The 25,040-nt window shown below is 34.2% G+C and overlaps 1 protein-coding gene and 1 long non-coding RNA gene across 2 annotated transcripts; both read left to right on the top strand.

The window, feature by feature from the left end:
* The first annotated feature begins 97 nt into the window (after positions 1-97).
* LOC145819975 (uncharacterized) lies at positions 98-6,086 on the top strand. Its single transcript, XR_014360817.1, has 3 exons — positions 98-2,839; positions 3,680-3,825; positions 5,840-6,086. It is a non-coding gene; the product is annotated as an uncharacterized LOC145819975 (long non-coding RNA).
* A 13,267-nt stretch (positions 6,087-19,353) lies between these two features.
* Positions 19,354-24,795, top strand: LOC114293076 (amino acid permease 6). The gene is made up of 6 exons (XM_028237102.2): positions 19,354-19,588; positions 21,762-21,855; positions 21,978-22,192; positions 22,528-22,673; positions 23,611-23,838; positions 24,363-24,795. Exons 1-6 carry the CDS (start codon positions 19,369-19,371, stop codon positions 24,786-24,788), a joined length of 1,329 nt encoding a protein of 442 aa, XP_028092903.2. The 5' UTR covers positions 19,354-19,368; the 3' UTR covers positions 24,789-24,795.
* The last annotated feature ends 245 nt before the right edge of the window (positions 24,796-25,040 follow it).

Below are 25,040 nucleotides of genomic sequence, written 5' to 3' on the forward strand. Positions count from 1 at the left end.
ATGCTCTGCTTTTTTTAGACGGCAAATGGTGCCGTCGCAAATACTCTGCTTTTTTGAGACGGCATTTTCTGCCGTCGCAAAAAGTGACTTTCGTGTTTTTTTTTTTTTTTTTAGTGAATATTTTTAAAATTTTAAATATTTTTTTAAGATGCACCTTACTTAGATGTATTTAAAAAATAAAAAATTTATGAAAAAATATTTTTAAAAATGAATAAATACATAAAAATACAAAAAAAAAATGTATTGAATTATTGTATTTTTTTTTTTGTATTTTTGGTATTTAATGAATTTTTAAAAGATTTTTTTTTACGACTTTTTTAATTTTTAGGTGTATTTATGTTAGATGTGTCTAAAAATTAAAAAAATACTTAAAATATTAAAAAAAATTCAGTAAAAACAATATAACACGAAAAATAAGAAAGTATAATTTTCTCAAAAGAGTTTTTTGAAAACTCTAACCTAGCATAGTGATTGTGGTTTTGAGATAGCTTCATATATATAGTCACAAAATGGTTTGAATAACATTTCTGTTTTCATTCATTTTTTCATCTTCCTGTCTCTCTGTCTCTATCTCTCTCTCTTCTCTTTATCTCTTTCACTCATCACTCTTCTTTCTCTATCTGTCTGTTTCTCTCTCTCATTTTCTCTCTGTATCTCTCGCCTATCTTTCTTCTCTCTATCTCTCTCATCTATTTTCTCTCTTTGTCTCTCTCGCTCATCTCTCTTCTCTCTATCTCTCTTATTTCTTTTCTCTCTCTCATCTCTTTTCGCTCTATTTCTCTCTTTTTTTGTCTATCTCTCACTTATCTCTTGTTTCTCTCTTTTTTTCTATCTCTCCCTCTATCTCTCTCTCTCTCTCTTTGTCTCTCTCTATCTCTTTTTCTGTCTATCTCTCTCTCTCTCCCTGTCTCTCTTTCACTCATCGCTCTTCTCTCTCTCTCTGTCTACTTGTCTATTTGTCTATTTATCCCTCACTATGTTCGCCTTGCTCACTCTCTTACTCACATCTTCTCTATTTATCGAGCCTTTTCTCGATTTATCGATCCACTATAAGAAAATACACTTTTAGCAACCATTTTATCTCTCTCTCTCTCGCTCATTACTCTATCTCTATCTCTCTCTCTATCTCTCTTCTTTATCTGTCTCTCACAAAATTAAAATATTTAAATATTTAAAATATTTAAAAAATTGATTTGAATTAAGTTTTGAAAAGAGTTTTGAATTATGTGTTTGATTATGAGTTTCGAAAAGTAATGATTATATTTTGAATTGAGTTTTGAAAAATAGATGTAGAATTATGATTTGAAAGCTCAAAACAAGCACCATACTTAAATCAGTGGGTGGAACTATGACCACTACCACTACCACTCTCTCTGTCTCTTTTTTTTTTCTATGTCTCTCTCGTTAATCTCTTTTACTTTCTTTCTCTATCTTTTAGTTTATCTCTTGCTCATCTCTTGTTTATCTCTCTTTTTTTGTCTATCTCTCTCTCTCTCCATCTCTCTCTCTCTCTCTCTCTCACTCATCACTCTTCTCTCTTTCTGTCTGCCTGTCTGTCTATCTCTCTCCCCCACTGTGTTCGCCTTGCTCACTCTCTCCCTCATCTCTTCTTTATTTATTGAGCTCTCTTTCGATTTATCGATCCACCACAAGAAAATGCACTTTTAGCGACTACTTTGTCTCTTTCTCGCTCATCACTCTGTCTCTGTCTCTTTCTCTATCTCTCTATCTCTTTTCTCTATTCGTCTCTCACTCATCTCTCTCTCTCACCACCCATATTCTCTACCACATTTACCACTACTGCAAATGTCATTCAACTACTACCATTCTTCTATTTCTCTCTTTCACTCATCACTCTTCTTTTTCTGTCTGTTTGTTTATCTGTCTGTGTGTCTTTCGTTCATCTTTCTTCTCTCAATCCCTCTCATTTGTCTTCTCTCTCTGTCTCTCTCGCTCATCTCTCTTCTCTCTATCTCTCTCATCTCTTTTCTCTTTCTGTCTCTCTCGCTCATTTCTCTTTTTTCTCTCTCTGTCTCTCTCTCCCACATCTCTCTGCTCTCTATCTTTCTATTTTTCTATTCTCTCTCTCATTCATCTTTTTTCGCTCTTTCTCTCTCTTTTTGTATCGCTCATCTCTTGTTTCTCTCTCTTTTTCTATCTGTCTCTCTCTATCTCTTTCTCTCTTTGTCTGTTTGTTTCTCTCTCTCTCCTTCTCTCTCTCTCACTCATCACTTTTAATAGAAAATATTTTTCATTAAAATATTATCCTTACTTCTACCAAATAAAAAAAAATAATAATAATTTTTCATTCATTAAATATTCATTTATGATGAAAATGAAAATTATTATTATTTTTTTATTTAAATATTCATTTATGATGAAAATTATTATTATTTAATTTTTTTTTTCCCAATCCCGCCCACTCGGTTCCCTCCCCTTTTTTTCCATTCCCGCGCCCCCCAAAATCCCCAATCTCTTAGAACCCTAATCGTCTCCTCACTCTCTCAGTCTCATCTCAAGTTCAACTCATCACTGTCTCTCTCTCTCACTCTCTCGTTTCGTTGTTCTTCATATCTGCACCGATCACTCTCTGACTCTCTCATTGTTCATCTCATCGCAACGCCGATCTACTCACGGATAAACTCTCTCTCTCAATCTCTATCTTTCTCTCTCTCGCCCCAATCGTTGTTTTTTTTTTTGTTTTATATATATTTATATATATATATATATATATACATATATATATCAGATATCTCTCTGATCTGATCTGTCTCCCTCACTCTCTCATCTCATCAGTCTCACACTCTGGTTTTGCATCTCTGCACCGATCGACTCACAGGTAAGCCTCTCTCTCTCTTTCTCTCTCTCTCTCTCCCTGATCTCTTATCTCTGCACCGATCGAACAGATCTATTCAGTTTGTTTGTTTTGGACCAACAGATCCGTTTTGTTTGTTTTTGAATCTGTGTGTTTGTTTTGTTTTGGAATCTGATCTATTATGTTTATTTTATTCTGCACCGATCACTCTCTGTGTGTTTGTTCTTAAGGAATTTGTTGAATCTGTGTGTATGTATGTTAATCAGATTCATGTTGATTTTGTTGAATTTGTTCTTAAAAAATTTGTGTATGTATGTATGTATGTTAAGAAATTTGTTTGAATTTGTTCTTAAGAATTTTTGTTGAATCTGTGTATGTATGTATGTATGTATGTATGTTAAGAAATTTGTTCTTAAGAAATTTGTTCGTAGTTGTGTTAAATCTGTGTATGTAGATGGGTTGAGGATTGGGACTATAACAAAATTGTTATTTGCAACAGGTGTTACTATTCTTCATGAATCTTTATGCTTAATCATCACATTTTATGCATTTGAATTACAATTTATTTGCTGAGATGAGATAGCACCTGATTTAGGAACTTTAGTAGAATCATCTAAGTCAATTTTATTTTTAACTTGTTGAGTTCAAGTGTCAAATAGCAGTCCATCAAGAGTGCTATGGAGCAAACAATGTTTAGGATTTTACATCATGGGTTTGCAGAGCATGCGAAACTCCTAATGTTGAGAAGGAGTGTTGTCTCCGCCTTGTTAAAGGCATTCCCATTGATATCCTTATTTATGCGTTAAATACCCAGTTTCATTTTCTATTTTTTGATTCTTATAGATTTGAATGCTGCTTCTGCAGGGGGAGCTTTGAAGCCAACTGATGTTGACTCCCTATGGGTCCATGTCACATGTGCTTGGTTCCGGCCTGAAGTTGTTTTTGTAGATGCTGAGAAGATGGAGCCTGCAGTTGGACTTCTTAGAATTCCATCACATTCTTTTGTAAAGGTATGAGTCTTATTTAAAATCATTGTAAAAATGGTGTTTCTAACTGACACAGTGACGCAGCCGACACTACAATGATAAAATTTTGTCAGCAGTGCTTCAAGGCTGGAATATAATTTAGTGTTATACAGTTGTTAGATTTTTTTTTTTTTTTTTATTATCTTTGAATGAATTATTATTCATAAATATGACAAAAAATATATATAAAATTATATATCCTCGTGGTGTCCTTTTTTTCCAAAAAAGTTACGATGTTAAAGTGTCTGTGCTTCTTATACTAGGAAAACATGCAGTTTTAGTGGGTTTGAAATAGTTTGGATGTGAATCATGAACTAGAATGCAAATCGACAGATTGAGTTTTAATCCATGATTAATCTGTGGATCAATTAATTTTAGTTTGAAAATTCCCCCAGCCACTCATGGATTAGCCAATAATTGAATAACACATAAACTACTAGTGTACCATGCTCACCTAGTATCCTCCATCACCTTGCTGGCTCGTTGTGTCTCCATGTATAATAATAAAACAACAACGCTTTTTGAAGGATTTGAATTTGAACCTGTCACTTTCATGAATTAAGAGAAGCTTCTACTGCACCACTTGACTCCATTTTTTGTTATTTGATTAAGTATCTTGATATTATTGAACTTACAAAACATTAAGTACTGAATCAGCTAGTAAAAGCATCTAGATATTTAGTATAAAAATTATATGACTAAAAAATTATGCAAATAATTATTAATATAATCTTAATTATATTAAAATATAACAATACTTAAATAAATTATTTTTAAAAAAAATAATATGATATATAAAATTATATAATATAGATGCTCTCATGGTGCTCTCGATCTTTGCCGAATTAGTTACTTGGGCATGGACACACTAGCATGATAATTTTGAAAAAATAGAAGACATGGCATGTGAGGGACACATGCAAAAGATATATTTGTATTATTTTTCATATATATGATTTTCATTCAAAGATGATAAACATTAATTTTTTAGGCTTAAAGTAGGAGGGATTAATATGTATAAATTTATGTTGTATCCAAATTTATTTTTTCAAACTTATTATGTGTGTGTCCACCTAGGTGTCCAAAGTGTGCCTGGGTCAATTTTTTGAAAAAAATAGTAGGACACAGAGTGTTTGACGAGTGTCAATGTGTGACAGGCACTCCAACTTCTTGGAAGTGTATATGTTTCTGATTTTAGAGTATATGTTAGATGATAAATGTATAATTGCTATTTAGTGAAACATGTTTCCATTAATGTTATGTCTTTGGTTTTTTCACCTCCTCTACATGAATCCACACAAAAAATGGCAATTGTACATCTAGGATCCACCATATTTAATAAAGAAATGGACCCACTATTATTTTTTTGAATATGATGGCTCCTGCATGTATAGTGTTTGTTGTGTGAATCTACATAGGAGGCTGAAAAAAAAAAAAAACTGTGAAATACATCTGGTGATATGCCCTCATGTTTCTAACCTTCTATTCTAAACGTGATACATTTGTTTGAACTGCAACCATGTGTTATTTGCAAGCAGACTCATGGTTCTTGCACTCAGTGTTACAAGTGTGCCACTTCTTTTCATTCAATGTGTGCATTGAGAGCAGGATATCGCATGGAAGTAAGTTTGCCATGTTTCTTTTTCTATTATGAACAAATAATTTTGAGAAACTACACTATTTTTATAGGCTACTTAAGCTATAGAAATTATTATTTGGAGTTCAGAATGGTTTACAATAAATTTACAACACGTTTGTATTCATATGCATTTTATGATGATTATCTCATTACAGTTCTTGAGTTGGAATAAATGAACGGAATACCTTGTCTATGGTGTTTAATAGAAATCTGTTTTCATATTTGTATGACCATCAGATCATTGCATCTTATTCTGTTCATCTTTGTAATTATATAGTAGTTAATTTTTTATGTTTTTCTGTAATTAAAATATTAACACCATTATATTGTCATTAATTATTTTTATTTTGTTATTTTCAGATATTTCCTGAGTAGCAGTTTGCTTCTTGTGGAATGCGAGCGTGTAAAGATTATAACTTTTGCTTTTGTAACCTACGGAAGAATCAAGACGAAAACTTTTGGTTTTGATTTACGTTATTTAGATTTGTGAACAACATTATGTATGTATTATGCAACATTATGTAATGGGATAATTTTTATTGTTATGAATTTCTATTTATGTATTGTTATGAATAGAACAACATTATGAATTTTCATTATGTGCTAACTTTTGTTTATGTATGTATTTATATTATTATGTAATTATTGGGTTTTTTTTTAGTTATTTTTTATTTAATATAGGTTATTTTCATATTTTTAATATAGATTTTTTTTTTTTTTTTTTTTGAGACGGCAGCACACACCGTCTCAAAAAAAAATTGAACCGGGATTTTTTGCGACGGCACCTTTACTGTCGCAAAAGATAGGGAATTGGTTGACAAGTAAGGCCTTTAGCGGCGGTGTTATTGCCGTCACCAATAGTCCTTTACCGACAGCTCAAGTGCTGTCTCAAATAAATTTCTAGCGACAGTGTTTTTTGCCATCGCAAAAATCCCTTTTAGCGACGGCAACACAGTGTCGTCTCAAAAAAATTCAGATTTTCACGCGTTATTTGCGACAGAATTTTTCCGTCGCAAAAAAGGCATTTTGCCGTCACAAAAAAAAGGCGACGGTGTCATGTCGTTGCTAAAACCCTTTTGCAACCCCCTTTGTTGCGACCCCCCACTTACCGTCGCAAAAAGCCACTTACCGTCGCAAAAAACTTTTTGAGACGGCATTTGAGGTATTTGCGACGGCGTTTTACCGTCACAAAAAAGCAATTTTTTTGTAGTGAGTCCACCGATTCCAATGTTGAATTTCCTAAAAAAGTAATTAATATAAATTCAATATTGAAATTATTCCATGGTAATATAAAAGTGAAATAATAATATGTAGATTAGATGAAATAATAATATGAATACGTTTCATCTCTGCACCCCACAACTAACTTCGTGCACACATTAATACTAAATTAGATATTTTTTCTTTAAAAGAAATAATCATTAATTTTTTAATATTTTCTTATGAACAGAAATGTAATGCGATAATTACATATTACATTACAACCAACTTTGTGCACACATTACAGATTATGTTTTTTGCACCCTACAACCAATTGGTCCTTAAACAACAAATCATTAACAAGTCAGGTCACAAACAGATCAATAATTTAAAAAAAAAAAAAAGATCATATTCTGATTGATTAAAATGTGAATGAACTTTGAACTTTGTGTGTGGAAATAACAGCTCTCTTATTTGTTCGCACTTTGTTAGCTAGCTTTATTGCCCTAGTTCAAAATTTTGAAGTCACATTTTCACAAACCCAAGAACCAATCATGTCATCACTGATGTGTACTGGAGAGCTCTTGAAAACATTATCCTTAGAAGAGGAATAAAATCCCAAAAAAGAATATTATTCATTGATGCTTCATTAACCTCTTTCTTTTTCATTTTCTTTTTTCTTTTTTTCTTTCATTGTAAAAAATTACAGGTTACAAACTCTGCTTAATAAAAAACTATTGTTTCACCCACTTTAATTCTTACACATTTTGAGACATGAAATTAACTATAACTTCAAATGGCAGATAACTCTGCTTAATAAAAAACTATATTGACCCCCATGGAATTAACTATAATTTCAAATTCATTTATTTCTTTTGCACTTCCTTGTAAATGACAAATAAAAAATTAAATTAAATGAACTATATTGCTGATTCGTGATGAACTCGTCAAATTAAACTAATGAATAGTGATGATACCAATTACCAAAAATAAAATAAACAATAGATTTCATATATATATAACAGATCAGTAACAACAAATCAATCATATATATATAACAAATCAATAACAGATTACAGATCAATCATATATATATATATATATATTTTGATTAGAGAAAACACTAAACCTTAAAATAAATAAATTTACAGAAAAATAAATAAACTCTGATATATATATATGTAACAAGCCCGCGGAGGGGGAGCCTCGCTGCTACAGTTCGGACTCGCTATTTTTGTTTGTCGCGGTTCTTAATCTGAACCAAAGAGTCCAAATCTGGCAAATCATTTTGAGAAACAGATTTTTGAAAAGTAGTGCCAAACATGGACTGCTTTGCCAGATACAGAGTTGCCACCTAAATATTTTTAAAATGGGGAAATTTAGGAAACCCTGACTCGGTGCCGAAGGCCACAGGTCCGTCATCACCGGAGTTGTCTCGGCTCGGGAGCTTGGGTACGATCGGGGAAGGTCAGCTATGAGCACCCCCTTTCGCCCGGTCCGAAGGCCGGTCTCTACTAACCATGATATCCGATTTTGAAAACGCTATGTGTTCTTATTCCAGTTATTAGCCTAGCGTTACTATGTTATGCGCGCAGCAAACAAGTATAGACTAGATTGCCTAATTTGGAAATAAGCATTGCGTATCCGTTTGTTTTGAAAAGTACTTTGGAATTTGCTACTCGCAAGTAGGCTTAAAACACGGATTTCAATGGGTTTTTCCAACTCAAACAACCCAACCTCCACCCACAGGCATTCAAGCAGTTTATAACACATAAGCATCTAGCCACATGTTAAGCATGCTGTCATGGTAGCATTCACACTCATGCGAGATGCTAAAGCAAAAATACTTACATCGTACTTCGTGCCAAAACAATAAACCAGTTAGCAAACATGCATGTCCTAGTTCATGTTAAATTGCCTAATGCAACGCATACGGGGTGCAATCGAAGTAGGCTCGGCTAACCTAAGCATGGCATATGAAATGCGATCAATTATCACATATTCAATTTTTGGATTGAAATACAAATGCAGTTAGCGTGATGTACCGAGCCTAATGCATGCAATACAAATGCATGGATGCACGCATACATAGCATAAGGTATGCTAAATTAAACGTGCCCTAATACTAACCAACAAAGCAGGTAAGTAAAAGGGAAGAAAGAAGTGGGGATTGGAAGACATACACACCACTCACGCACGCTTATTACAGATTTGCCCTCACTCGGAGGGACCAAATAAATATTACAAATTAATTAACTACGCAAGCTAATTAATATTACAAATTAATTAATTTAATTAACAAATTAAATTAAGCTAAGAAAACAGATAAACCGTCTCGGGAAACGCACCGCCATGCATAGGCTGCCTCTGTTTTCCTTCCTTCACTCCTCTGGAGGCTGTCAAAATCTCAGGACTGCATCCCTGGACACTGGAGAGTGCCACCGGCTGAGTGGAATTACCACCGGCAGTGGTGTGTGGACATCGGCACAAAACGAAGCTGTCGGCAGAGAAATTATTGCCGGTCGGCACTATACACTGCCGGTCGGCAGAGTGTTCCTGCAGAATCTGCAAATGACAGCAACAGAGGGCAAGGCAAAGCATGGCAGCACAATTCAAGGCATGTATGCACCACTCATGTTCCTTATCATGATAATGACTCAAAGGGGCATGTGCCTCGATTCTCGGACCACCAATCACGCATTTCCATGCATTATGGCCCAAAGAACCGAGTATGCAACTTTGATTTCAAATGAAATGCAAACCAAATCAAACCAAAGTCCTAATCCCTATCACCAAATCAAGGGGCAAGGAATGCATGCAAAATGCAATGCAACCTAAGCATACAAGCTAAGGATGCAACATGGCATGGCAACTAACCTATGCAAGCATACAAGCATACATATGGCGATGCAAATGGGTGCGAAGATGGACTTAAACATGAATTAGGCAACTCTAAATAGGCCTAAAACAGTAGCCATAATGCTATAATGAAGGACCAAATATACATGCACACGTGCACCTAATTGAGGGGCCAACACTTAAGCACAAATTGGACAACCCTCAAACACATTTGAAAGGGAGAATCATGGACTAATTAACATGCAACATAAGCATTGAAATCATGCTAAAAACATGGTGCCAAACCAAGCAATACATCAAGCCAAATATGCAATAAATAGCCCAAGTGTTCAAAGCAAACCAATGGGGCATTGAACTACAATTAGTAAGACCAAACATGGCATGAACTCATTGACCAAAAACAGAGTTTTGGGACATTAATACAAGGCCTAAGGACCACTTAGATGACATCCAAATGACTCAAAAAACAAAGGCATGCATAATGGTCAAAACATGGAGAATTGCTACACAAGCTTCCAAAGCATTAAAGAGGCATGCAAGGCAATCAAACAAGCATGGAAATGGGACTGAAATAACATGTGGGGGGACCCCAAATCACCAAATCGATGCAAAGATGTCATGCTACACATGCACATACTCAAGGCCAACAAGCCCAAATACAAAGGGGCTATATGATGCATGCCAAATTCGACCCAAACAACCTAGGACAGACCTAGAACATGGCAAAACATGCACTAAATCTTCACAAGACCAAGCCTAAAACATGCTCCAACAAAGGCTAACAACCTAAGACATGTTAAGGCATAAACAAGGCATTACAAGGCAACTATGCTAAGCATGCATGGAGTACCAAAACCAACTTAAAATCATGTTATATTATGGATATATAAGCATGAAAAACAGCCTAAACATGCTCAACACACACTCAAGCATAGGCTCTCTCAAGAGGCCAAAACATGCCCTTTTCAAGGACAACAAGGAGAGGGGGTGGCCCTCTCCTTCTTGGGACTTCAAGGCATCACCTTTACCACTGAAATCCCTCAAGATTTCAGTGGTGAAGAGATCCCAACACCAAAATCCCGGAGCTAGCACAAAATGGCTCAAAATGAGGCCTTTCAAGGCCTAAGGGGGGTCAACCACCCTCAAACAACAAAACACTCTTAATAAACAATAAAGAGGGCCTAAAAACAGAACTTTTTTATGTTATACAATAAGCACAAAAATAGCTCTAAGACAGGTGGAAATTCAATGCAAAAATGGGGAATAAAGGTGTAAGTTTCTTACCCTTGTAGTCCTCTTCAACAATGGTGCTCCAATGGCCTTCCTTAGCTTGAATCCAACACCAAAACTTCAAAACCAGTCCCTTAGAACCTCAAGAGCCAAAGGAAGGTGAAACACTATGTGTTTGTGTGCAATAGTATGGACTAAACACACTAAAACACACACAAGAGGGAAAAAGAGAGAGATAAGGTGTAACAAACCCTAACCCTAGATCTCAAACCCTAACAATGGCTGTCTAAGCTCTCAAAATATCTCAAAAAAATGTCCCTCTTCAAGCCAAGAGCTCTCCTCTCTCTATATGGCACTTCTTGTCTTGTAAAGCTTACAAGACAAGCTTCATAAAAGGGAGATCCCTCCATACACGTGTATGGAGGGGAGCAAAAGTAAAACAGCTGTCTTAAAATATCTGCAAAAGCAGATGCACAGTAATCGGCCGGCCAAAAATGCCATCTTGGCCAAAAAGAGTGCCGGCGGCACTAAAAAGTGCTGACCGGCAACAAATAGTGCCGGCCGGCAATATACATTGCCGGTGGCAGCAAAAACCAGCCGGTGGCCTCTAGCCACTGCCGGTGATGGGTGGGGATGGTCCACAAGCCCTACCCTGCCCTTCTAAGGCAAAACACAAGTGTTTGGTACAAAACCATACACTAAACGGTCGAGTTCGGAGATCCTGAGGCAAGGCACGCGTAGCCGAGACCTCCGGGAACTCCAAACGAACACAAACATGGATAATCACCGAGTGTTCAAACGGTGACGTCCAAGTCTTGAGGACGGTCAAAAATGGGGTGTCTACAATATATATATGTCTGTAAACCCTAGTAGATTGAAATCCCTAGAGAGAAAGAGAGAGAAAGAGAGAAAGAGATACCCTAAACAGCAGCGGTAAGGGATGATGATCAGCGGTGAGGTACGAGCAACGGTGAGGGAGGATCAGCGATGAAAAAGGATCGGCGATGACGGAGGAGCGGCAGTCGTCGTTCAATGTGTGAGAGAGAAAGGGGGAGGCGAAACCCTAAAGTTCTTGGCAATGGCGGTGAGAGAGAGAAAGAGAGACTAGCAATGTTAGTGTTTTGTGTGTGAGCAGAGTGTTTCAACCAAACCCTATACGCACACATATGTATAAGGAGGGGCAAAATAGTAATTTCACATCGGGGTTTATATAGGGTGGGGATCGGCGTCAGGGTCGGGCCAGGTCCGAGACTGAAATATGTATCCTTGTCTCCAGCTCGAATATCACTAGGGATACATTTTTTAATACCATCTCTAGTCCATCGAGGGTATTTTTTGGGAAATAACCGTTCAATTCAGGGTCAGGGGATCAGGTTCCGATTGCCATCTCTAGTTTGGTGTGGATTATAGGAGGTGATTATAGCTTATTTTAATTTAGAAATCTATGCCAGACTGTTTGGTGCAACTTCTGCTTACAGGTTTTTAGGCAGAAATAACTTGAATAAACTGAGAAAAGCTAATTATATAAAAGCTGGAGAATGGGTGCTTTTAATTTCTACTTTTTAATTATCAACTTTAACTTACAATAAGTTATACCAAACAACATCAATGTATACCTCTCATACTTTTCTAGTTGTTTTGAATTTATTTTTAAAATTTATGTTATTTTATGAGGGGTGTTTTCATTTAAATTTTTGAGCGAATTACACTAACGGTCCCTATAGTTTGAAACTTGTCTCACTTTATTCTCTGACTTTTCAATTGTGATACATTTGACCTTAAATTTTGAATTTTGTTCCAAATAAGGATAATTGAAGATACCATACCATTGCTTAATTTCAAAGATAAAATCGTTAATTTGATAAAATATAAATTAATTTGATAAAAATAAATGTCAAAAAAATATTTTTGAATTTTTAAAAATTATTTGTACTCACTAAAGATAAAATTATGTAAAATTAATAAATCTTTTAGACATTTATTTATTTATTTGTTTTACTAGATTAATTTTTATTATGTGTTTGGATGATGATCATGTAATGGATGGTTATTTTTATTTTCATTAAATTAGTTTCTATTTTTTCAAAAGTTAAATATGGTGACAACTTTGATATCATTATGTGTTTGGAAAATCAATATTTTTAAAGTACAATAATTGTACTATTAAAAAAAGTTGGATTCTCTAAAAGAGACTATTATTTGGAACGGAAAAAGTATAAAAAAAAAAAAATCAAACAACTAATTGGCTAAATTGTTTCTAACTAAGGCCAACCAGTTAGAGTTTGACAGAGTACTAGCTCTTTTTTTTTTTTTTTTTTTTTTTGAACGGGAGTAAAATCTATTAAAGATAAGCTAAATGGCACTTACAATGGATTTCATGCCTACACAAATAAAGCTTACTCTAAACAAAGGAAAAATGAGCAAAGAGGCACACAAACAAAACCATAATAGTATTAAAGGCATGATCATCTAAGATCCTAACTCGTACTGCAATGCAGAAGCGATCATAAGAGATCAACACTAGAGCTAGTTAGAGATACCACAAAAGCTTCCACCCCAGAGAGGATAAGCTACCAATAACACACCCATGAAGTCCAAAACATACAAAATACCGGATAAAAAAGAAACAAAAACTCAAAAGCAAACCAAAACAAAGATATGAGGGAGGAAGAAATCAGATCTAGTGGAGGAGTGGCTGCGGCGTGGTGGTGGTGGTTTCTGCGACGAGAAACGACGATGGGTGGCAGATCCGGTTGTGGTGTAGTGGTGGTGGTGGCGGCGAGAAACGACAGATCTAGATTCGACAGGAAAGGGGGAGGAGGAGAAACTCAAAAATATCCACCCTAAGGAGGGAGAAACACATCACAAAAAGAGAGAGATTGAGAAGAAAGATCTCCCAAGATTTATTTTGAAAAAAAAAAAGAAGAAAAAACAGAGGAGAGAGGTGGTCAGAGAGAGGCCAGAGCCCCCCTCCCCCTCTCACTCCCAAGCGGCACACTCACTCAAACAACCTTGAGAGAGAAAAACTTAGAGAGAGAAAGTGTGGAGAGTACTGACTCCATTAAAGCTCTGTTTTAGAGGGTTTTGGTAAATTGGTCTTTTTAAGTGATTTTTTTTTTATTTATGTTTTTTTGACTTTTTTATGAGGGGTAAAAAGTTAAATGTGTTTAAAAAAAATTAATTAAATAAATAATTGTGAGAGAAAAATAATTGATTAATGTCTGATGTGGCATTTTATTTTATTTTTTTGTGATTTTTTTACGTTTTTTAACCACAAAATCTAATGGCTGATAACACGCACTATTGAGCCTATTGTGAATATAACAAAGGTCATGCCAAATTTACATAGCTAGCAGCCAACAATATAAAGCAATAGCTTTGAAAAGAGGGACAAATAGTGAAAGTTTGGAAAAATGATAAAAGTGGAGAAGCTACAAAAAAAAATGTAAAATGATCATTATCTTTTACATATTGCATTAGTTCTTATGCAATAAGTATTATCAAATGCTAACCTATTAAGCATTAAGAAGGTAGTTACAATGATGCATCAAAAAATTAAAACATGACATTTGTGATTCTCTTCATTAGAATTACATCATTCAATGATAAGTATAAATAACATTTTTTAATTTAAAATAATTATAAATTTTTATTCATATTTTCTTATCCCCTTATTTCATAATCACATCTCCAAAACAAACATGGCCTCTAAAAGATTATGTGTACAAAAAAAGAGAAATGCTATATATACGGGCTTTATTCACCACAAAATCTTATCGTGATTGGTTAAGTGGTTCATTACATCTTTTGAACTTGAAATATCATACAAGTATTGAATAAAAAGAACGAGAAAAAAAGAAGCATAATGAATTGCTCATATCTTTCTCCTTCATTGTAAATCTTCTGCCTCAAGATTCTCAAAGAATTTTGTTGCTTCCATGATTAAAATTTTATGAACCCTAAAGCAGGTGAATAATTTGGGACGAAGGCACTTCTCATCCTTTAGAGGATAATCCAACAATTCAGAGATAAAAGAGGATTGATGGTATGTGATTCAACATTTGATTGAAGTTGAGATTTAATCACCTTAATTTCTTTCATATCCATCTATCTCTTTGTGTGCATACATACATACATATATATAAGTATATATAAAGATGTTCCTTGGTGCTCTTTTTTTAGGTTCCATTGTAGAATGTAATAGTTTTAATTTGAGATTGGAATACATCTTTTCTCAATGGCTTGCATTGAAAGAGAGAGGATGTGGGGAGAGAAGCGAAATAAAAAGACAAGGGAACCTTGTACAAGAAAGAAGGATTTCTATTATTTTCTTTCAGTATTTTGCCAATTTTAACTTTTATTGCATATTTTCAAACAATTTCTTAAATATATCTCTTAGCCAGAGACAAAATGGTCATCACACTGGCTCATCACATCAGCTGGTGGGATATCATGGGTTGTTTTGAGAAGATGATTAAAAGTTATTTTTATGACTTTTCTTGATTTTTTTTTTTTTTAAAACGTATAAAAAAAATGTAAGAAATGATATATCAAATTCACAAAGTTGTGATATATAGCACTACTCCAAAAAAAAAAAAAAGAGGTCCGTAATCTTTTGGGAGTCAAATGCACCATTTTTAAAGAGGGCAATGGTAGAGGGCCACAATTTGTGTGACTCAAATAGCTCAAAACTGCCAAAACGACGTCGACGTCGTTTTGGCAGTTTTGAGCTATTTGAGCCACACAAATTGTGGCCCTCAAACATTATTCTTTTAAAGAGAAAAAAGACTTATCAAAGGAAGAAAGGATATAGGGAAAAAAGCGAAATAGGAAGACACGAAGGGAACGTAACTCCTACAAAGAAAGAAAGAATATTTTCTATTATTTTCTTTTTATATTTTGTTTGGTTATATTTTTATTGCATATTTGTAAAAGTTTTATAAAGAGGTTTCCTAGTCAAGGACAAGATGACCACCACATTGGCTCATCATGTCAAATGCACCAATTTTATTTTTTATTTTTTTTAAAGAGAAAAATGAAGAAGAAAAAAGACTTGTCAAAAAATGCTTGCAAAAAAAAATAAATAAATAAACAAAACAAGAGGGGAAAAGTTCACCAATCCTATGGAGAATAATATGCAAAAATTGGAAAGACAATTTATTACATGTCTCTGTCTTGAATAATCCTTTTTTTTTTATATGTATATAGGACTACTTTTTGTAAATAGTTAAATTCTCATTGTGTGTGAATAGGAATATTCTTCTTTTTTTTTTAAAGTGAATTATTAGTGTTAAAAAGACTTTGCTATATGGCTCACTTACCTTCTTTTGTGTTCCAAGAATCAACTTTCAAATCTTTTGGTGATTTTTGCCATAAGATCCATGTAATACTGACCGATTATCTCGATATTGTAATTTTTATATATTCTGGATTCTTTTTAAGTATTTTTTAAGTGATTTTTATATATATAAATTAACGGATGGCACACACAATCTGTGCGTAGTGCGTAATTCAGAAAAGTAAAAACAAAAATAATTAATAAATAAATTAATATCATGACATGTAAATTATTTAAATAGTAAATGTTTTCTTAATGAAACCTGCTTGTGATATAGTATAACAATTTTTATTTTAATATATAGAAATTTACCAATTGACATGAGAAATATATTTAGAGAATTGAATACGAAATTCAATATTTACATATATAATAGTATAAAAGATGGCTAGATAGATATGGCTTTGACTTACAAAGTCCAACTGTTAATTAATGTTTTGCATGATGGATTTTACTTGAAATTTGGACACTTTTGGTGGATGTGAATGCAATTATTTCTTATTTGCTAATAATATTACATGAGCAAGGTTAGGGTACAAAAAAATTTTACTAAATTATTTATCAAATATGCATAGGTGTGGAATTCATACTCGTATTTAATAAAATATTTGATATTTTTATTATTTTTGATATTATACTTATTATTTTTTTATTATTAAATTTTATTTACAACGTGATATGACACAACTAAAACCGTTGTTGAAATGGATTGTAATCATTTCACAACAATTAATAATAAAAAATAAAAAATGTAGTATGTTGTGTTTGAACGCATTTTATAAAAATAACTGGATTTCATTTATCTCTTTTAATTAGGGGTGCAACTTGGGCGGGCTCAACCCGAGCAACCCGAGCCCAGCCCGAGTTTTTTTAGGGCTTGGGCAACTATATCTTGTAATCTGGACGGGGTTGGGCAGATTTTTGATGCCCGAATTGCAATTCGGGCCGGGCTTGGGCAGAACCAATGGCCAACCCGAGCAACCCGAACCCGAATTCAATTTAATATATTATATAAATTATATAATATATAATATATATATAATTTAATAAATTATGTAATATATATAAATTAAGTAAAAGAGTTAGTCTTAATTTTTATTTTTTATTTTTTTTTTGGTTAGTCTTCTATTAAGTAAAAGAGTTAGTCTTAATTTTTATTTTTTATTTTTTTTTGGTTAGTTTTCTACCATTAGATTAGCATCTTTTATGTCTACTCTTAGGTCTACCTACAGGTTTCTGAACTCGGGCAATTCGGGCAACCCGAGTTCAAAATACAAAGCTTGGGCCGGGCTTGGGCAACAATGTTCGGATTCATGGGCGGGCTTGGGCGGGCTTGGGCAGTGCCAAATACAATTCGGGTCGGACTTGGGCAGACCCCCAACCCGACCGAACCCGCCCAAGTTGCACCCCTACTTTTAACAATCGTGAACAAATATTGACTGTCCTAAATTTATGTATCACTAATTGATTATTATAACCTTCGCCAGACTATATTTATGGTGGTCACACTCGCCATAAATAATATGAGTTGTGACATTTTATTCCAAATCTTAAGAGTGTTTTAGGAAGTTGGTTAAAAGTTAGTTTTTTTATTTTTTATTACTTTTTTTACTACAGAAATTAACTTTTTTGTGGCTTTTTTAACTAAAAATAAGTTAAAAAGTCAAAAAATTAACTTTTTACTATGTAACCAAGTGGTATGAATTTAAAATTTGTAGGGGTGTGAGTCACATTTATAATAAATGTAAATTATTGATTTTTTTCTGAATAATTTTTTGAACCTACAAACATTGTGGTCTTTCCCTTATCACATCTAAAGTAATCTTGAGGCATTAATTGAAAAGTTCTGTTATTGCTTTGAAATAAAAATCGAGTAAGTTTATGTGCACAGAAATCAAATACAGATTGTAACACAATGCTCTTATAAGGGGTAGGACTCACTCTTTGTGAGAAGATTGTATTTCATTCTATGTTTGATTCTGTATTCCTAACATTATTGATAAAAATAACGAGACTTTTTTTTTATATTATTTTGTAATTTTTTTTTGGGAATGTGCATAGAATCTGTTAAAAATGAATATTGGCAATTGAACTAGTTACCTTTTACCCTTTTAACATTTCACTCTCTTTTTTTTTTCTTTTCTTTTCTTTTCTTTTTTTTTTTTTTTGGTTCTATTTAGATTGCATATATGCTCAAACCATTTATGTTGCTTAGAGTTGGAGAGAGAGAGGAGAGTTGTCCATACCACCATATAGAGAGAGAAAGACATGGAGAAGACTACAAGCCTTCGCCCTCAAAATGGCATTTCTACTGACAAGTTTGATGATGATGGCCACCCCAAACGAACTGGTATGTGTTTATGTTCCCTTCTCTCTCTCACACACATTTTTTTTCATGGCTTCGAGTCGTGAGTTTAAACAATAAAAACAACCTTTTACACAGAATAAGATTGCGTATATCTAATCTTTTGAGATCCTATAATGATAAAAGTCTCTGAAATCATCATTTTATAGAAAAATGTTGGCCATATTTAGTTTGTTTTTCAAGAAAAAAAATAATTCATGATTTAAAAAAAAAATAGAAATTATTTTAATACGAGTAAATATTTACAATATATTTTTAAAATTTTAAACATCATTTCTAACTTCCCAAAAGATAGAATTATATAAAAAAGATTTTGATTTTTTTTTATTTCTTTTACTATATTAATTTTTAATTTTTTATAAAAAAAAAATCTTTGAAAAAATTGAAAACTAAACTAAACATGGCCGCTATTCTTTTAAAATTTTCATGTAGAAAACTAACTTAAATAATACGTCGTGACACTTTTGATATTAAGAAGCATTTTGATGGGTGAAAAATACTTGAGACTCTCATTTTGGGAGACCCTCATGACCCCCAAATGATTGTGATTGGTCACGTGTGTTTTTGTTTTTTTTTTTTTTTTCCTATCTCTCTGGCACGGGTGCATAGGAGTCGTGGGGGTGAGGTGTTTGTGGAGGTCTGTATCATTTTTGTTTGATGGGTTCTTTCTTTAAAATGGTAAGGCTACCTATATATAATAAGAGACTCGACTATTTTTCATAAGAAAGTACTATTCTTTCAGAATTTTCATATAAAACCAATTATCAAAATTATATGTCAATAATATTTTTTTAATATATATTATCTATTTGTCTATCATTACTCGTGCTTTATATAACAGTTTCACTTTCACTTAATATAAATTTTGGGTTTTTTTGAAATTTTGAAGGAACTGTGATGACTGCAAGTGCACATATAATAACAGCAGTGATAGGGTCAGGGGTGTTGTCATTGGCATGGGCTATAGCACAGTTGGGTTGGATTGCAGGCCCAATTGCACTGATTTTATTCTCTATCATCACTGCGTTTACTTCTCACATGCTTGCTGACTGCTACAGAGACCCTGTTACTGGCACCAGAAACTACACTTACATGGATGCTGTTAGATCTAATCTAGGTACATTTCTATCTCCCCTAACAATTAAAATAAAGAGGGATTTATTAATAAATTCTTTTTTCAAGTATTTGTATTTTAATTAGTCCACAACATATTTTTTTATTTTAATAAGTCCTATTATTTAAACATTTGATCTATCAAATTCTAATTCTCATATTTAAGTATTTTATAAAAAAATTTACCCTTACAAATATTTCTTGAACGCTTAGCAACTTGGTGATGTGAATATTCATATTTTACAGTGTGAATATTCACATTCACACTGTCAATGTTATTATTAGAGATATTTTGGTAGTTATGTCATGCACAAGACTTATTAGAATATAAAAAAATAATTTGGACTAAGTAGAATATAAATAGGCGAAGACGGATTTATGAATAAATACTCCTAAAAAAATTTATAATAAAAAAATAAAAATAAAAAACCTAAATGTTGTTATGTTGGCCTAAAGGGTGTAAAAAAAGGACAAAGGATCACTGTTGTGCTCAAAGCACAGTAGTGATTGTGGTGCCTCTATTTGAGGTGTATTATGACTTTATTTTTATGATCCAAACCGTCATTTTGTAGGGTTTGTTGAGTATTTCATGCCTACCAAAAATCATATTAATCGGATATCAACAACTATATGATCAATAACCCAAAAAAATAAATAATAAGTTTTTCTTTTGAGACATAGCATAAACAATATGCAATTCGATCATATAGTTATTGATATCCGATTAATATGATTTTTGGTAGGCATAAAGTACTCAACAAACCCTACAAAGTGAATGGTTTATATCATAAAAATAAAGGTATAATATACCTCAAATGAAGGCACTACAGTCACTGCTGCAGTGACTCCTTTTCCGTAAAGAAAACAATTAAACATAAAAAATAGAGCAAATAAATAAAGCACAAGTCCATATTTGAATAGTGAGACTTTTGCCAATGAAGCAGCAAGTTTTGAGTTTGAGCCTCCTCAGCTTCCCCTAATGTATGCTTGTAGGGACGCTGGCGTACCTCCTGAGTTTTACCTTGCAGGGTAGGTCAAAAGGGCATCTGCCTTGGAGGGGTTCCATCATCAATAAAAATAATAAATGAAGTACAATGAGGATTTAAATGAAAAAAACCCTCAAAGAAGGGAGACGATAAACAATCTACCATTCAAGAATATAGTCAAGTTGCTAGCCTAGAGCACCTTGTGTTAGCACAAAATTTTGTTGACTGCTCAATCAAGCTACTCTTCAAGTGAGTGAAAATTACAGACATTGCAGACACATTTCCAACACCCCCCCCCCCCCCCCCCCCCCCCCAATTTAAGTTCTTAAAACTATATTTAATTTAGATCATAAATTTGAGAAGAGATTTACAATAGAAAAAATTTTAAAAAAATATTTAAAAAAATGAGCTACTCAACAGTCTTGACGTCTGAAAGGCTACAAAAGATGCTGGCTAAAACAATTACTCATCAATCTTTCTTGGCATTGTGTTTCCACCATCTTTTAGTATGAAATATATTCAAATATGGGATAAGGACATTTTGTTTGGATCAAAAATTTGAAGGGAAAAAAGAAAAAAAGATGGTGATGGTATATGAAATATAACTTCTCTTTTTTAAATTTTTTCTTTCCCTTTTTCTTTTCTTCACACAAATTCTTAAATCAAACACAACCTTAGGAGGTGGTGGTGGTGGTGGTGGTGGTGGTGGTAGTGACAATGGGCAGAGGAGGAGGTGGTGGAATAGCAACGACAACAGTGGTGGTGGTGGTTTGGCAGCGGTGGTGATAGTGATGGTTGTTGTGGCAATGACGGTGACAGTGATTGTATGATAGCATTAGTAAGATTTTAATTTGAAAATTATTTTTCACTTTCTTAAAGGTGAAAAACATTTTCCGCCTAAATTTCTATTAACTTTTATTTTTTGTTGTACCAAATACAAAAAAAAAATGCGGTCTAAACAAACATTTTGATCACACACACAAAAAAAAAAAAAAAAAAACAGAGCGTTAATGTACTGTCAATCACAAGATGTGATAAAAATCTTTAAAGACAATCTTGTGGCTAAGAATAAACGAAGGAACTGAAATTTTAATCTTGAGAACAAAAGATGCAATGTCATAAAATATGACCCCTCACTGAATTTTTCTCTTCAGACTATGATTAACTGTGTGTGTGTGGGTGCGAACACAGGAGGAATAAAAGTCAAGCTCTGTGGAGTGGCACAGTATGCAAATCTTGTTGGAGTAACAATAGGATACACTATCACTACAGCTATTAGCATGGCGTAAGTATCATCATCCTCATCATCATATAACTTCATTTCATTATTGATTTTTAATATATATATGTATATATATATATGTCGTTTTAAATTTTGATCTCTCTCTCAACATATATATGTATTAGGGCTATAAAAAGATCGAATTGTTTCCACAAGCAAGGGCACAAAGTGGGTTGTCATACATCAAACAATATCTTCATGATGATATTTGGGGTGAAGCAGATAATACTCAGCCAAATACCAAACTTTCATGATCTTTCAATACTGTCCATCGTCGCTGCTATTATGTCCTTCACTTACTCTGCCATTGGCCTCGGCCTCGCCATTGCCAAAGTTGCAGGTCAATCAAATCTCTAAGTTTACATATGATTTTGGGAACAGGCTAATTTAGTAACTTTTTGGCTATTTGGCTAAAAAGGTAGGTAAAAAAAACTTGTATGTTTGGGATGACTTTTTGACTAATTACGAAAAGATGTGCAAAAAGTAGAGAGAAAAGAGAATCTTTGACTTTTTGGTATGGGTTGTTGGCTTTTTGACTAATTTAGTAACTTTTTGGCTAATTGGCTAAAATAGCCTCTTGCCAAACGAGGCCTAAGTATCTTATGTATTCACAACACAAGAATCAATTATTAAGTCTGATATAGAAATGGTGGGTGTTAATTTTGGTTTTTGAAGAGGGGCATCATCCGAAGACAAACCTAACAGGAATACCAATTGGAGAGGATGGAATGACAAATTCACAGAAAATATGGAACACCTTCCAAGCACTTGGTAACATCGCTTTTGCCTATGCTTTCTCTAATGTCCTCATTGAGATACAGGCAAGCTTCCCTCTACCTACGCCTATCCTACAGCTCATTTTTAATTTGCAAATCAAATGCTAATCTCAAACATAGAAAATCATTTACTTATGTCATGGTGTGTGTGTGTGTGTGTGTGTGTGTGTGTGTGTGTGTGTGTGATGATCTCTATATATTTTGATGGCCTTTTTTATTCACATTGTTGGTTAAAATAGTACTATGAAACAAGGGTCATCAATTTGGCACAAAGGCTAGCCAGGCCCGAATAAGGCTGGGATTGGGCCTCAGTGTTGAAGCCCAGCACAGCCTGTTGGTCAGTAAGACATGGCCTGTCGGCCTGGCCATCAGCCCAGCTCGCAAATCAGCAGAAAATATAAAAACACGGGAAAAATAATTAAAAAGCCCAAAGATAGACCTGAATTTCAACCCGTTGGACTTAACTCGCAAGTCGGCCCCTTTAACCTGTCGAAGCCAAGCCCATTGTAGAGGGCATGGGGTTAAGATTTTGGGCCTTTGGCCGGGCCAGCAGAACGAGAAGGAAAAAAGTCCATCTTACTTGGCCACCCACAGCCGGGTTTGGGCAGCAGCCCAGTCTGATGCCAATCTTTACTTTCAAATGATGTTGTAAGGACACTATCTTCATTCATCTCAATTCTCCAAGAGGATGCATATTGAGACAAAGGAATAAGAATCGAGGTCGGCATCGACAGGGCCAAATTGGAACTCAGGAACTATTTTTAAGTCTAACCCATATAAAATTCAGCCCATCCTGATCTTACAAGTTAAAATATCAATCCTAAATCCTTAGAAAAACAATCCAGACCGGGCTCGTGCCCACCCTGAAATAAAGCATGTTGGTTCTAGACTTGCAGGCCATGCATTTGCTCTAGTAGCTTGCCCCCAGTTTTGTTCTTCACTGTTTTGCATTTGATTGAAGAGAAGTTTCCCTGCATTGCAGAACACACTAAAATCTACCCCACCGGAGAATGTAGCAATGAAGAAAGCTACCTTGATTGGGATTTCAGTCAGTACCATGTTCTATATGTCATGTGGACTTGTCGGTTATGCAGCATTTGGGAACCACGCGCCAGGGAACTTTCTGACTGGATTCGGCTTCTATGAACCCTTTTGGCTTGTCGACATTGCTAACGTGTGCATTATTGTTCATCTTGTTGGAGCCTATCAGGTAAACAAACATCAAACATACTTAAAAGAGTCTATGACGCAATTTGGTTTCTACAAATCCTTCTGGCTTTCCTCCATAAAATACTGTACCTGCTGGTTCTTTTGTTAGAACAGGCACAACCCAATTCATTCGATTACTACAGGGATGAACCCAATCTGAACTATGGATCGTAAAAGAAAATACCTATTGAACTAATCACGCAAGAATAGCAGTTACAGTACCTATCAGCCAAAGAGGAATCCTTCCAGTATAGTATCGACCATTTACCCGACTTCCCTCCACATTTCATCGAGTGACCATACTAGAGACATAAACAGTCATGGATAATTTTCAGATTGGGATAAGAGAATTCCTACTATTACTATTCTCTTTCTTTCCCTTAATTTAAAGGGAAAATAATGAATAGAAAACATCTAGTTCAGCTTGTCATATATAGACTAAGAACCTCTCAGTAGAGACTAGTATGATTCAATTCAACATTTTCTTTGTTCAGATTTTGATTGTGTTGTAGCATATAAATGTAGGTATTCTGTCAACCAATATTTGGGTTCGTTGAAAGTTGGAGCAGCAAGCGATGGCCACAAAGTGGATTCATAGCAAGAGAATACCCCATTGCCATGCCATTTGGAGGCACTTTCAACAGCAACCTCTTTCGGTTTGTCTGGAGAACAGCATACGTGATTTTCACAACTATCATCGCAATGTTACTCCCATTCTTCAATGATTTCTTGGGTCTTCTCGGTGCCTCTGCTTTCTGGCCCTTGACAGTGTATTTTCCAGTTGAGATGTACATTTCACAAGCAAAGATTCGTAAATTTTCTTCCACCTGGATTTGGCTGCAACTACTGAGCTTGTCCTGCTTGATCATATCGCTCGTTGCCGCTGCCGGATCTATTCAAGGACTCATCAAGGCCGTCCAGACCTACGAGCCTTTCCAATCTATATCTTAACCGTCCCTTAGTCTCAATTGTTGTAAAAAGTTAGTTAATAACAAATACATATATTACTCTAGCAATATATATGTATATATATACAATAAACCATTGAATGTGGTTTATCAAACAAGTCAATCAATAGTCTTCTCCAAATTGGATATGTTTTTGTTTTCTTTTCTGTATAACACCTAACCAGTGCATGGCTCCGAGACAAGAAGAACTAGAATACGATATTGATACGATTTCATCATCTAGAGTATCAACCCT

Source organism: Camellia sinensis, chromosome 2 (genome assembly GCF_055761805.1).
Source record: "Camellia sinensis isolate YWXY chromosome 2, ASM5576180v1, whole genome shotgun sequence".
Lineage (NCBI taxonomy): Eukaryota > Viridiplantae > Streptophyta > Magnoliopsida > Ericales > Theaceae > Camellia > Camellia sinensis.

What these genes read in the sequence shown, in the direction of transcription:
- LOC114293076 (XM_028237102.2), top strand. Translation starts at nt 19,369, where the DNA reads ATGACTGCAAGTGCACATATAATAACAGCAGTGATAGGGTCAGGGGTG. An exon ending in ATGTCCTCATTGAGATACAG is followed by an intron (nt 22,674 to 23,610) that starts GCAAGCTTCCCT and finishes CCTGCATTGCAG; the next exon opens with AACACACTAAAATCTACCCC. An exon ending in ATCTTGTTGGAGCCTATCAG is followed by an intron (nt 23,839 to 24,362) that starts GTAAACAAACAT and finishes ATATAAATGTAG; the next exon opens with GTATTCTGTCAACCAATATT.